This window comes from Fundulus heteroclitus, chromosome 5 (assembly GCF_011125445.2).
Source record: "Fundulus heteroclitus isolate FHET01 chromosome 5, MU-UCD_Fhet_4.1, whole genome shotgun sequence".
Classification (NCBI taxonomy): Eukaryota; Metazoa; Chordata; class Actinopteri; order Cyprinodontiformes; family Fundulidae; genus Fundulus; species Fundulus heteroclitus.
This window is the reverse complement of record NC_046365.1, coordinates 33,106,095-33,121,011: the sequence shown is the minus strand read 5'-3', so window position 1 is coordinate 33,121,011 and position 14,917 is coordinate 33,106,095. Positions and strand designations below refer to the sequence as shown.

At 41.8% G+C, this 14,917-nt stretch overlaps 1 protein-coding gene across 3 annotated transcripts in view; it reads left to right on the top strand.

Moving 5' to 3' along the window:
* The window catches only part of sdk1b (sidekick cell adhesion molecule 1b), a 413,277-nt gene that overhangs the window by 316,855 nt on the left and 81,505 nt on the right, over positions 1–14,917 (top strand). For all 3 annotated transcript variants that reach the window (XM_036137444.1, XM_036137445.1, XM_036137446.1), the window contains 5 exons: positions 1,068–1,262; positions 3,813–3,929; positions 4,060–4,227; positions 7,183–7,285; positions 7,365–7,538. In XM_036137444.1, the coding sequence (XP_035993337.1) occupies positions 1,068–1,262; positions 3,813–3,929; positions 4,060–4,227; positions 7,183–7,285; positions 7,365–7,538 (757 nt within the window). The remainder of the gene's footprint in view (positions 1–1,067; positions 1,263–3,812; positions 3,930–4,059; positions 4,228–7,182; positions 7,286–7,364; positions 7,539–14,917) is intronic.

Below are 14,917 nucleotides of genomic sequence, written 5' to 3'. Positions count from 1 at the left end.
GGCTCATTGATCTAATAAATCATCTAATATCAACTTTAAATCACAACGTGGCAGCCACTGGAGCCTCTGTTTGGACACATATCCCCCTTTCAGGTTGTGTAAGGTTATTCTGTCCATCATCCCTGACGGCTGTGTCGACCATCATTCAATTTGTAAGCGAAATGTTTTACCTTGAGGGTTTCACGGACAGTGGAGCCGTGCTTTTAGCATCGTGAGCATACCGATCGGACTAAATCCAGACTTGGAAAATTGCACTTGTTCATGTCTCTTATCTTTAAATGGATTACACGAGAACACACACGAGCAGAGCTGGACACGGTCCTCAAAAAAAAAAAAAAAAAAAAAAAAAAAAAAACGGCAACATGCTCCCCTCTCATTCCCTCTTCACTCCCTCTCACACACACTGAGCAAGTTCATGTTCCTCTTCAGTAATCTGATACAGTGGCAGTGTAATTAAATAGCAGAGGCCTGGGGGTGCAGAGAGAAAGATGGAGGCTAGGAGCAGGAACGAGCCAAGGAGAAAAGACAGAGTGACAGAGCGAGAGCGAGACAAGGAGGGGGGGGTGAGAAATATTTCACGCGTGTCTGTGAAAGCTTGACAACAACAGATTGAGAAAGTCTGAGGTTCATCTCTCTCTCTCTCTCTCCCCGTCACACACACACACACACACAGAGGTGTAAAGGGTTCAGACCGAGTAATTGCGTGAGTTCGCTGTCCGTCATATCTGGCATGTCGGTCAGACAGGTGGGTGCTGATACTGTAGATATCTGCTGCGCTGCACTTATCCGCATCTTTTATTCAGAATGTTTTCAGGCCAGTTCTGCCGCCATCCCCACTCCGCCACCCACATCCTCCAATCAATATATTATTAACACTCATTATGCCCACATGCATATTTATAGAGGCGCATTGGGAAAGATGGTGAAAAAGAAAAAGGGTATGACTGCTGTAGTGGGAGTTGGAGCGGTTACCTCAGCAAGAGAGGTCGGCTGGCTTCTCTGTAGTGAAACGGCAAGGCTTTCTCACGGGCGTTGCTTGGTTTCTAATGTTCCCTGGTCGTGTGTAGGTGTGCCGCAGCCAAGGATTGAGTGGTACAAGGACGCGGTGCCTCTGTCCAAACTGGCCAATGCCCGCTACAAGGTCAGCTCGGCCACTGGGCTGACGGTGCGCAGGGTGCAGCCAGGAGACGGGGGGATATTCCAGTGCTTCGCTCGCAGCCCTGCAGGAGAAACTCAGGCACACACAGAGCTCCTTGTTTCTAGTAAGTTTCTCTAATATGCTCTCATAAGAATTTGCATAAACACAACTTTCTCCTGGGGGCGATTTTTTTGGCTTATTCCTCTTCTTGCTTTTAGTATTCTTGGTCGTTCAATAAGACTAATTTTTCATCTTCTGTCACTTCATATACATTTGGTTTATTATGCTTTAACTGTTCTAAAGGGTTACATAAATAATCTTCTATGTTCTTGAATTTATAGATGTAATACTAATAATAATCATTCTTATTGGTCTTTGAATCAAATAATTCAATGAAATTCTTCCTCTGCATTTAACCCATCCACTTCCAGAGCTAAAAAAAACGATGGTTTTTACACTGTGATATCAACATAATGTATATTTATATAATTATAAATAAACTATACACCTCAGCTCAAATTGAGGTAATGCATGGGGTAAATGATCCCATGTTGGGAGTGGTGGTCTAGTGGTTAGAGAGCCAGGGGGTTTGCTTCGTGGAGAGGCACCAAAGGTCGGCGGTTTGAAACTCTGGGTCCTTGAGCAAGACCCTTGAGCACAGATTGCTCCCCATCCACCACTCAGCGTGGCAGCACACTGCTCTCTAAGGGATGGGTTAAATGCACAGACACATCTCCCGTTTGAGGGACTATGAAAGGAAATATTTATATATTCATGTTAAGAAAATCATGGCACCAGGTCCATAATTAGTGGCAACAATAATAATTCCTCTGCAGTCAATGCACAAGCAAAATGTGATGAGGTAAATGTGTATTGACTGTCGGGTTACAGGAAATTGTTACAATAAATAGACTATTTGCTTAAACTTGGCTATGTCGACTGACGGGGCAACAATTAAAAACTGCAAAACAATTGTGAAAAACAAAAACCTTCCAAATCACACTTGGTTAAGAAGTATCATCTTAGGGTCACCAAGGCGCCATATCATTAAAAAATGGTAATCCAGTTTGCGAATTCTTTAGGACTCGATAAAATAATCAAAGTTTTGTCTAATTTCAGCAATAAGAACAAGATTTAAGTCAGTATTTCTTTGAAAATGCCTGCTGTATTAACCAATTGTAAGAAACGTATTAAAAGCATTATTAGGTTAAAAGTCATTAGATAGATGTGGTCCTATTTACCATGGAATTAAAGAGAATGTAAAAAGTGTGGTTATTAAAAGACGGCTACTCTGTGTTGTACCCTAACGTTTTCATTTGCAGGAAGATTTAAATAAAAAGTATCTATCTGCATCAATCACCTGTGCTGGTGGGCCAAATCCTTCTTGTACTGCGATTGAGGGCCGAATAAAATCACTCCAGGGGCCATCTGGAGACCCTGGAGTGATTTTATGATCTAAAGAAATGTTCAAAGATGGATGGTCCAAGGCTGTTTGTTTCTATCTTGGGATGGACCACAGGAGACGGCCAAGTGTTGTCCTGATGGCTGAATGGGATTAGACACAGTAGTCAACAGTAGTGATACAAATAACTGGCCTTTTCTGTTAAAATTGCCTTTTTCTTACCATGTGCCTTTACTTTTTGACCCGCTAAATAAATATGCCCAATTAAAAGGGCAAATTCTTCTCGTTTTTCCATAGAGATTATGCTGCTGCAATGGATTATATCCTTTCTTTTTCTAGGTAAAAACCTTTCTAGCTGAGATTAAAGTCTTCTTTTCAAGGAAGACCTGGGAATGGAGACAGTTGCACATAAAAGATCCATTTATTTTACAGCTTTCTACCCGTCTTTACTGAGAATGCCAGTTATTGCAGCGGGTGCTGTATATCATATGTTTTATTTCACGTTAGTCATATTGAGTAAGAATTACGGTCCATAAAGATGTTTTTTTATTTTACTTTTCAGAGAACAGAGTTGAGTTTGCCACATCCTGGTGCTGGCCTAATTATAAATAAAGCTGGAGCTGATCTGCAGGGAGATTTGATAGCATTTTTTTCTATATTACTGCAAGCAACCTTTCTTGCACTGTATTCAGTAAAGAAGACATGTGTTAGGGCAAATATCCAGCAGCGATTGCTGTTATATCCGGTATAAGCAATAAAAAAAACAATTTGGCATCACTTTACCTCTGTTGCTTCTATTTCCCTGCGTGCTTTGCATTTTTTTGTTACTGTAGAAGCAGAAATGGAGATTTAAAATATAAATCCGAAATCTAATATTCTGATTCAGTGGTTATTTTCTTGTTTGTTTGTTCATCTTTTGGGAAACATTACTGTAAAATTAAACCAACGGTGTCAGTTTAAAACTGTACTTAGGCTTAACCTCTTCACATTTATATTCTCTTTCGTGAGCGTTTGATATAATTCAAAGCGTCCATGTTGCCTTCCCATACCGACCGCTCCCCACATTTATGCACACGCACGTAGCTGCAGGTAGTAAATAAAGCCCCCATTGATCAGCGAGGCTGCCCTGGTGCTTAGATCAACACTGACACCCTTTCCATTTCCACATTTTCTCTTATGCCGCTGAGCTTCAGTGTTGCTTCTTCCTTTAACCTTGGTTTTAGCATTCATCCTGTGCCGGCATTCTTCTCATATTATGTCGGTGTGTTTCAGGTGTGGCTCCCACACTTCTTTCCCCTCCCTCTGACCAGACAGTAACTGATGGCGACACAGCTTTGTTTACCTGTCAGAACAGTGGAGCTCCAAGACCTGCCGTCACCTGGAGGAAAGGTGCTGAACCTCGTGATCCACTGCGCAGACAGCCGCGACACTAAAGTCCTGTATTTGCAATTGAAATGGGCATAATGACTTACTCTCTGTCGTTCCCTCAGGCTTGATTTATTGTTTTCTCACTCCGCAGGATCACAGGTCATAGCCAGCGGCTCGGTTCAGGTCCCCAGGTTCACACTGCTGCAGTCGGGGGGTTTGCAGATTCGACCGGTCAGTGTCCAGGATTCGGGGGAATTCACCTGCATCGCGTCCAACTCCGAGGGAACCATCAACGCCACTGCTGCACTCACCGTGTGGAGTGAGAGACATGCACACACAAACAAAAATACATTAAACAGCTCAATGTACATTAGCCGAAGAGACAAATAACAGACTTGGAACATCGGTTTATCTATACCTGTCTAGTTGTGTTAGGTGAGGATAGTGGACAGCTGAACGATTGGTTGTTGATGCAGCCAGCTTGGGCTGCAGTAAAAATAAATCATTATGCTTTTATCAGGTGATGATTATCTCTTGGCTGATAAGATTTTTATTTAATTTTTTTGCATTAATCTGTTAATATTGACTACAGAAAAAAATAGTTATTAGTCTGATGGGCAACAGTCTTAACTTTCACTTACAGTGCCTTGCAGAAATATTTATTCTGTGGGTTTTGTTAGGTCTTTAGATCAGGGGTTGTCAAAGTGGGGGTCAGGACCCTCCCGGAGGGTCGAGAGACACCTCTTGAGGGTCGTGAGATAATGTGATGCTGATGTGCTAAAAGATCCTAATTCTAATGCAGCAGCAAGGCCGCACATTTTTATAAAAGTGAAGCCCATATGAAAATATTACTTTATTTTCCTAATTTTACAGCTTTATTCTTGTGATATTATGAAGTTACTCTCATAATTTCCCCTCCAAAATATCCCACCTGCCAAAAGGGGGTCGGCAGTCTTGTTTTTTTTTGTGGGTCACAGGCTAAAAAGTTTGGGAACCCCTGCTTTAGATGACAAACTGTTTTATGAAATGTTTATTTCAGGATCGGGAGAGATCGGCAAACACAAATAAGGACTCAAACACTGTTTCTGTTAGAATATAAGGCCCACATTTATTATTCCCCACAGAACACAGCAACACAAAACAGCAAGCACTTCGCACACGCAAAGTAGCAAGCACTTAAAGCCTGGCAAGCTTTCAAACAGGCGTGTTGTTCCATCTCTTACCATGGTTAGGACTGGGAAGTCGGTCAGTCCGGTTAGAGCACAATCCACGCGGCCGGGCGTCCACACAACCCACGGCTGACTTCAACGACTGAGGGCGGTTCCCTCCTTTTTATACCAATAAACAAAGTATCAGATGGGAGCGAGAGTGGCCACTTCTCCTCCCCATCTGAGCTGTTCATCCCGTTTCCAAAACAAAAACCGTTCCCAGCATCTCAGCAGTGTGTGAAGCAAAATAATATTGCAAACTCAGATAATAGCGCAAATATAAGCAAAATAAGGAATACAGAATCAATATTTCCACTACACATTGTCATAGGTTCCCACCACAAGTTAAAAGAAGTTAACACATGTTGTTCTTAGTTTTATGTGAGCAACATAACAGACACGAGCATATATGTTGCTCTTAGTTTAAAACTAAGCAGTTTTTCCCAAAATACATTGTCAAAGAACAAAAATAATTCTTTAATATATCACAGACCGACACAGAATAGTTCATAATTATGAAAAGGAAAAACAAAACGATACACGGTGTTAAAAAGGTCCAACGAATGACGCCCCCGCCCCCAGGTCAGTATTTTACAGTTTCACCATCAATGCATTGACAGGTTGAATCTTGGTCTCCATCCGAATACCCTTAATAATAACTTTTTGCCCCTGTTCCTTGACCTTTCATGGGGTCAACAGTAAGAACTCTATCAGGGGGAGGAAAGGAACTTTGGGCAGCTGTGCTGAATTCAAACAGCCTTTAACTCTGACGTCATGATGTGACAGAAACACACATGGACTCTGCGAGTCAAATCCAGGCCTACAGCCTTCTGGAAATGAACTACAAAGAGTGCGCTCTCTTCTCTCTGGACATTTGCTTATACGTCATGTCATGCAAAGGAATGTGGGATACCTTAAGGCTTCTTAGCGCCGTAAGGAACGTCGCGAGGTTCCTAGGCTAAACTAGCCATGGGAGGAAGCATACAGGCTAATTTTCCTACCTCCCTCCTTACTGACTGCACTTATCGTGGCCACTTTAGTCCTAACTCTATAAGGGTATTCGGACTGAGCCTTGGTCTCTTCATCTTTAAGTTTGCAATGTCCTCCTCCTAAATCTTATGGCTTTTGTCCAACTATAACTTTCTTCTTGACAATCTTTCTTGAAGCGCACATTGGTGAGAAGCCTAGCTAATAGTGGTCCCGTCGAGGATGTCAGTGTCGCTTAACAGTTGCACTTCGTCAATAGAACCGCTTCTCACTGCATATTTATGCTGACAATTAATCAAGCACAAGGGAACTGTATTCGCCTTGCAGCAAGAAGGTCGTAGGTTTAAACCCCAGGTTCGACCCTGGGTCTTCCAGTGTGGCGTTTGCATGTTCTCCCTGTGCATGTGTGGGTTCTGACTTTCTCCCAAAGTGCAAAAGCATGACTGTTAGGTTTATTGGTCTCTCTAAATTGCCCTTAGATGTGTGTGTGCATGGTTGTTTGTCCTGTGTGTCTCTGTGTTGCCCTGTGATGTACTGCTGCCAGCCTCCCTGCGACCTTGCATGGATAAGCAGGTATAGATAGAGGATGGATGGATGGAAGGAGGGGATCTATTCACTAATTGATGGTACTGGGTTGTATTTAGGGGCACCAGAGTCAAATGGAGCTTTTCAGATGTTCAAAACCACATTTAATTTTCCTTCCACTTCAAAACTATGCACTGCACATGATCCCATCATAGATAAGTTATGGATATAAAAAACTCTCTTCTCTCCATCGTAAGATATGTTTCACTCGTAAACATTTTCCTTTCATTATGGGAACCCTCTCGAGTGGAGCAAAGCACCAGTCGAGTGATCACTGAGTGTGTGAGTGGGTGTCAGACAGTCCGTCAAGTGTTCTCGTGTCCTGATATATGTACCGGTAGTATGTCTCTCTAATAACACCTGGAGTTAAATTAAAATCTTCCCATTTTTTTCAAGGAACATTGTTGAAATGAAAAAATTTTTAAAAACTGTGCATGTGTACTGTGATGCGAAATTGGAACGACTAATCTACATTTTCCCTCTTTAATTAACAGGTCGCACAGTCATTTCTGTGCCTCCAGACGACCAGCGTGTAATCAAAGGAACCACCGCCGTTCTGGCCTGTAACGCCACGCATGACCCCAGAATTAGCATCAGGTAGCTGCTCCCTGCAGTTTCAATGAACGTGTCGCTAATGTCTGCGATTCTCTCCGAATAAACCGTTCCCTTCTTGCAGCTTCAAGTGGGATCGTGGCGGCGTGGCGGTTCTGCCCAGCAGCGGCGGCCGTGTTTCTGTGCGGCCGGGTTCTTTAACCATTAGCCAGACGTGGTCAGGTGACATCGGGGACTACACCTGCAGTGTGACGTCGCAAGCGGGAAACGACTCTCGGTCTGCACGCCTCGAAGTCATGTGAGTTTTAGCAATTAGTTACATAACTTCTTTTAAACGCCTTTTTTTTATTTAATAAAGTGATGAGAAATCTTTTTTTTTCTCCCTTTAGCTTGCTCAAGTTTATTTACATATTTTGATGTGATTTCAACTTTCAGTTGTCTTTGGTGCTACATCTTGACGCTGATAAAAGCTTTGGTAACACTTTATTTGAAGGGGTGTACATAAGACTGACATTACACTGTCATAAACATGACATAACACCTGTTATGAACATAAATGACTCATTATGAATGTTTAGGACTGTTGTCATTAATTGTCATTCGGTAAATTATGACACTATTAAAGCAAAGTTGACATTGTTTAACATGTCTTTGTTATGACAACTTGACATTAAGGTTGTTTACAAGGTTAAGTTTAGGGCTTGATTTGGGATTAGGTTAAATTTAGGGCTTGAATTGGGGTTAGGTTAAATTTAGGGCTTGATTTGGGATTAGGTTAAATTTAGGGCTTGAATTGGGATTAGGTTAAATTTAGGGCTTGATTTGGGATTAGGTTAAATTTAGGGCTTGATTTGGGATTAGGTTAAATTTAGGGCTTGAATTGGGATTAGGTTAAATTTAGGGCTTGATTTGGGGTAGGGTTAGGTTAAGGGCTTGTACTAACAAAGACATGTTAAACAATGTCAACTTTGCTTTAATTGTGTCATAATTTACCGAATGACAATTAATGTCAATTAACAGTCCTAAACATTCATAAAGAGTCATTTATGTTCATAACAGGTGTTATGTCATGTTTATGACAGTGTAATGTCAATCTTATGTATACCCCTTCAAATAAAGTGTTACCAAAGCTTTTTTTTTTATTTATCTTGATTATGTGGACAACTCTTGACTATAGCCCTCTTCAGATGACCCCCCCCCCCCCCCCCCCCCCCCCCGACTCAGATAGGCTGTTAGAAAAACTTTTATTTATTTCTGGTGAAGCCAGTTGTTGATTTGTATGACTGGGTTCACTCTGAGTTAGGCGTCAGAACAGAGGACCCGATATTCAAGCAGACACAGCGTTGCGTTTTAAAAGGTTTATTGTTAAAAAATAAAGAATACAGCCCCGGTGCATGTAGTCACTGACAGATCTAGGCTGGAGCTTACTGGCGTCTCTGGCCAGGGCTTGTACCGTGCTTGTAGACAGATCCCAAGGGCTACGCAAGATTGTCGGTCTTCAAAACAGTCCTGGTCGTGTCCAGAATAACTGAAGCCAAACGAGGTATCCGACAAGGGTAAGTCAGGACTGGGAAATTCAAATAAAAAAAAAAACAAGAACCTGATTGGGGATTTGGCAAACAGGCAATGAAGAATGCTGGTCATCTCCTCACGAATCGTTCTCAATAGTCTGGCACTCTCTGACTGTGGAAGCTCAGTAAATAAAGGCAGAGGAACAGGTGAACAGATTAAGGCTGATTGTGCCGTGAGAGAGGAGCCCAGCTGGATGTTTAATTACTGGGTGCAGAGGCAGATACACAGACAGCCAGGCCAGAACATGACACTCTGATGCTGAAAGAGTGAAAGTCCTCCTCCTCTTCAGCACAACCTTCAACTCTGACTTGTATTTGAAACTTTTACACCGTTTTATCCAAAATGACAACGATAAAAAAGCTGTTTTTGTTTCAGGAAAATGTCCCCAACAGCATTTTTCTTTGAGCCAGGTAACCTTTGTCCTTAAAGTCTCTTATTTGTAACAGCCTTTCAACTTGAATAGAACAGCATTAAATACAGCAAGCAACTTTAAATTTAAGTTTGACCGGTTAAAAACAGCCTGGTTAAATTCAAAATTCACAGAATAATTTAAGCCCCCATAATAAAGTTCCCTATTTGAATGTTTGTGGACAGCACTAATAAAAGAGACAAAGTTTTCATAATGTCAGTTTTCATCAATAAAACTGAAAGCCAAATCTTAAATTTATGTGACATGAAGTCAGATTTAATAACAGTGCTCTGTTGCTACAGTTTATAGCTTTTGCAAATTGATTTTTTTTTCAGATTATGGTGTATTACGAGAAGCTGTGCAATATCTGGGCAGTGATCTCCTAACACGTTCAGCACAGATGAATTAGTGATGCTTTTCTCTAAAAGGGGACAAACTGATCTGTTAAAGATTGTTGTTCTTGATCCGAGACTTTTTGACAATGTGTAATTTATATCCAACAGCATAATAAATGCAGCATCACTTCACTCAGAAGCAGTTTTCGTCCACAGCGAGCAGTCTTCTTGATTCAAATAGCGGGTTGATGATTGACAGGGAAGACACCTCCTGATAAGGCAATTAAAAATGGTTTCTGTTTTAGTTATTATTTCCCTGCAGGAATAGATTGGTAATTTAAACATCACCATGCAAAAATTATATAAATGTCAGCTTGTGTTGGAAAATTGTAGCAATTACTTGTTTTTTCAGCATTTTTAAACACAGTGTTGGCATGTAATTCTGAAATGTGACAGAATGTAGTTATTAGTGAGCAACGTTAAAGGATATTTAAGGCTATAGCTGTTTTCAGAGCCTCTGTGCCCACTACTACAGTATCACATGCTGCTGTGGTAAAAAAAGACGATACTTCTCTTTTAATATGTAGAGTTTTACTGATTTTTCTACATATTTAGGTTTTTTGACTGAACCTAATTTTGCTTAGGCTTTGATCAGAAATCTTTCACACAAGATTAAGAGCCCTACAGGTTTTACAGATAAACTATGATGCTTCTTCACAATCTGCAGGTGTTTTTTTCTCTATAAATAGACAGTCTCTGCACCTCAACCATCACTTCCTGTCTTGTGGTGGAAGAGGGAACACCATCAGGACTTTTATCAACTTAGCGTGATGAGAAGATGCAGAAAAAGCAGCTGCATATTGAGCTGTCCAGTGCGATAAATTTAACCAAGCTCATCACTTTCTGCATAGTATCTTTGTGTTTTTCACCGAGGGTCTGATGCCTAAAGATGTTTCTTTTGAGTCGTATGTGACTATTTTATAGTTATATCACTACAAAGTAGTTAGACACCCCAGGAGTCATTGCTCATGCTTTTTCATCCCTATTCTCCTCCTTGTCCCTCCTCATCGCCGGCTGTGCTTCCATAAAAGTTTTATTTTAATGCGAATTGTGAATTATCGTATTAGAAAAGGTTGATGGAAGCAGCAAAACCCACAAATCTTCCTCAATTTCACGAAAAAAAAAAAAGATTTTGGTTGTTTTTGATTATTGCAACAAAAAAAGGGAATTTGTTAAACAGGAGATGGAAATACATTTGTTCTGACATAGTGAACAAATACCTCACATGACTGATCAGCTGTTTCTGCTGTCGGCGTCTTTCCCATATAGTCCCATAATGCGCACAGAATTGCATTTCTTTCTCTACGTCTCCAGACTGCAAGTACCATCACCAATACTAGGTGAAATGACAGAACAATTACAACTTGCCTGATAGCAACACATTCCTGAAAACATCCCTCCTTTTTTCTCAGATGTGTGATCCATGCTAGTTTGCAGCCTCTACTAGCTGTTTATTACATCCATGTATAAAATGCTAAATGGCTTGCACTTGTAGAGCACTTTACACTACAATCATTCACCCATTCACGCACACATTCACACCCTGACGGAGGTGAGCTATGTTAATAGCCACAGCTGCCCTGGAGCAGACCGACAGGGGTGAGTCTTCCATACATCGGCGTAACTTCAACTTCTCTCCATCTTGGTGCCGTATTCCACATTGAGCTTTGTGCATACCCAGCTATATATGCAAGGGTCATGGTACTGTACTGATCATGGGGCTGTAATTTAGTTGTGGAAATAATTAATTGTTTGTTGCAGCTGCTGAGTGAGATCCTTTTGATTGCACCCAGATTAGTGACAGGATACAATGTGCACATCAGCCGTTGCCAAATACTCTGCCGGGCCAAAGAAAAGTCCCAACCTAATCATATAAGTACAAGCCTCCCATTGAATAATTACTGCATGTGTGATGTGTTAGCTGGCAACAAGTTATTTAACCTCAACTGGTGCAAAGACTTGCTTCTCATTTCTTAAACAACCATGTGGAACACACATCAGTATCAGAATCAAGTTTATTGCCAAGTAGGTTTGCTCTTACAAGGAATTTGACTTGGTGTCGATGGTGCAGACAAAATAGATATATATCCAGTGGAAAAGATGTCAGTCTATTTCAGAAGGGTCAACTCACTGGCACGCATCAAGCAGAGAAAGCATCTAAGTAGGTTGCAGAAACGACCAAAATTGGGTTAAGAACCGTCCAACGCATTATTAAGAACTGGAAGGATGGAGGGGACCCATCACCTTCAATGAAAAATGTCGGTGGACAAAAATCCTGAATGATCGTGATAGGCGATCACTTAAACGTTTGATGAAAACATATCAAAGAACAACAACAGTAGAACTCTGGGCTAAGTTTAATGGTGAAAGCAAGAGCATTTCCACACACACAATGCGAAGGGAACTCAAGGGATTGGGACTGAACAGCTGTGTGGCCTTAAGAAAACCACTAATCAGGGAAGCTAACTGGTAAAAATGCTTCAATTTGCTAGGGAGCATAAGGATTGGACTCTGGAGGACTGGAAGAAGGTCATATGGTCTGATGAGTCCATATTTACCCTGTTCCAGAGTGGTGGGAACATCAGGGTAAGAAGAGAGGCAGGTGAAGGAATGCACCCATCATGCCTTGCGTCTACTGTACAATCCTATGGGGGTGGTGCTATGATCTGGGGTTGCAGCAGTTGGTCAGGTCCAGGTTCAGCAACAATATGAGGTCAAAGAATGACATCAGCTGACAACCTGAATAAACTGAGCGACCAAGTTATTCCATCAATTGATCTTTTTCTTCCCTGATGACACCGGGGCATATTCCAAGATGACAATGTCAGGATTCATCCGGCTCAAATTGTGAAAGAGTGGTTTAGGGAACATGAGACGTAATTTTTACACCACAGAGTCCAGACCTTAACCCAAGTGAGAATCTCTGGGATGTGCTGGAGAAGGCTTTGTGCAGCGGGCAGATAACCTGACAACAGCCAGCTGCATGTATCGCTCCGCCTAGCTCCACTCACATACATCTGGGACACGGCTGATTGAAAGTGATTTCCCCAACCAAATTTTTGGTCTGGCCAATCAGGACGCAGGGCGGGTGTTTCATGGATGTGACGTAGTGGAGAAGCCACCGTGAGATTCCAACAACAATGGCGGCTCGCATCGAGGAAGCAAGCGTTAGCATTGATGCTGCTATTTCTTCCGTGTTGTCCAATCTATCTGATATTGTTTAATTAAAAGAACATCAGAGAACGCCTCTGAAGGCTTTTGTTGGTGGAAACCATGTTTTCGCCCTTGTCCCGACCGGATTTGGCAAGTTTTGTTTTCCGGGGCGCGTACGCGGACGCGCAACGCGGACGCGCCCCGGAGCGGTTAGCGGTTAGCGCGAACCATATTGGGAGGCCTTTAGTCCTCGACGCGGTCGGCCCGGGATCCGACCCGCGGCGCTTTGCCGCCTGTCTTCCCCCCTCTTCCTGTCAGCTCACTGTCAATAAAAGGTGTGCCACTACAGTGTTTCCCGCAGGAATTTGCTTATGCGAGGCGGACCGACTCGCGTGTGGGGAGGGGGGGGGGGGGTTGGGGTTGGACGACACGTTTTCCGCGGACCGGGGGGGGGGGGGGACGACACGTTTTCCGCGGCCGCCTCGCCAAGATAGCGCTGCGGGAAACCCTGCACTAGAGCCGCAAACACATAAAAAAAAAAAAAAAAAGTTTTTTTTTTCCCGGCGTCACGGGTTAGCGTCACAGCGTCACGGGTTAGCTTCGGTGTGAGTGGTTGAAATAGCACGTCGATACAGATGACAGACAAGTGGCTTATCCAATCATATGCTTGGAGTTTTGATAAGGCCCAGCCTTCAGTAAAGGCAATTGCTATGGAGAGGTCCCAGATGTATGTGAGTGAAGCTTGGCGGAGCGATACATGCAGCTGGCTGTTGTCAGGTTAGCGGGCAGACTCTACCGTCATCAATGCAAGATCTTGGTGAAAAATTTAATGCAACACTGGGTGGAAATAGATCTTGTGACATTGCAGAAGCTCATTGAAACAATGCCACAATCAAAGCTAAAGGCGGTCCAACGAAATATTAGAGTGTATGACCAGTGTTGTTTAAAGTACTGAAATCTCAGAGTCAAGTAAAAGTATAAGTACTTCTCCAAAATATGACTTTGATAAAAGTCCAAGTCACTGACTAAAATGTTACTTGAGTAAAAGTCTTAAAGTATCTGAAATGTCTTTAAAAATTACTGTAAAAATGGATGTACTCAAGTAATGTAATAAAAAGTATAAGTAAAAAATAAAACAAAGCAAATGCAGTTTGAATGAGATTTTTAGATTTTGGTAAACTTTGAAAGTCAAATTCACTTGAAATAATATAAACAGCCAAGTGCAGGAGAAATTTAGACCAGGTTTAGACAGAAAATACAATCTTTTTGTAAGCTTTCTGTTTTCCTTCTTCAAGTAAGGTCAGTGCAATGCACTTTAAAATTGTACACAACCAAGTGCAGGCAAAATTTAGACCAGGGGGTGTATACTAAGAACATGGTTAAGTGATAAAACAGGTCCAATTAACCTACAGGAAGTGGTAAACCTGATAATATATACACCTGCAGGTTATCATTTAGTTAAGAAAATTAGGACTCTCTGCTACTAGATGCTTTACCTGTCCCACAAGGTTAACTTAACCTGCTTTACCACTGAACCAGCCACCTATCCTGCTGGTGGTGATGAATAAGTCCCGACTTTGTCGCAGTCAATCAGTAGGTGGGGTCAAAACACTTGCGTGCATGAGTCTCTCTCTCTCTCTCTCTCTCTCTCTCTCTCTCTCTCTCTCTCTCTCTCTCTCTCTCTCTAACGAGTAACTAAACCAAACATTGAAATTGCAATGGAGTAAAAGTATGCAATTAAGTTCAGAAATATAGTGAAGTAAAAGTAAAAGTTATCAAAAAATGTTATACTCAAGAAAAGTATAAAGTACTCCAAAATATACTTAAGTACAGTAGATAAGTATTTTTACTTCGTTACCATACAACACTGTGTATGACCCTTTTTTTTTTTTTTTGGCCAGGCAGTGTACATCAAGTTTCTTACATGCATCCAGGCAACATGTTGTGTAAAAGCTGCTAGCAGACTTCTTGGTCCCAGATATGTTGTCATCTACGACTGAACCACAGTGATCTTGAGCCACGTGGGTTTTTGTGCCTCCTGAAAGTACACTGTGAATCTGTGCCGCACAGTTCTGTAAACCTTAAAATGGGATAAAAATTATTTCAAAAGCAGATCTTAACACGCTGAAACGCTAGACATGATTAGGG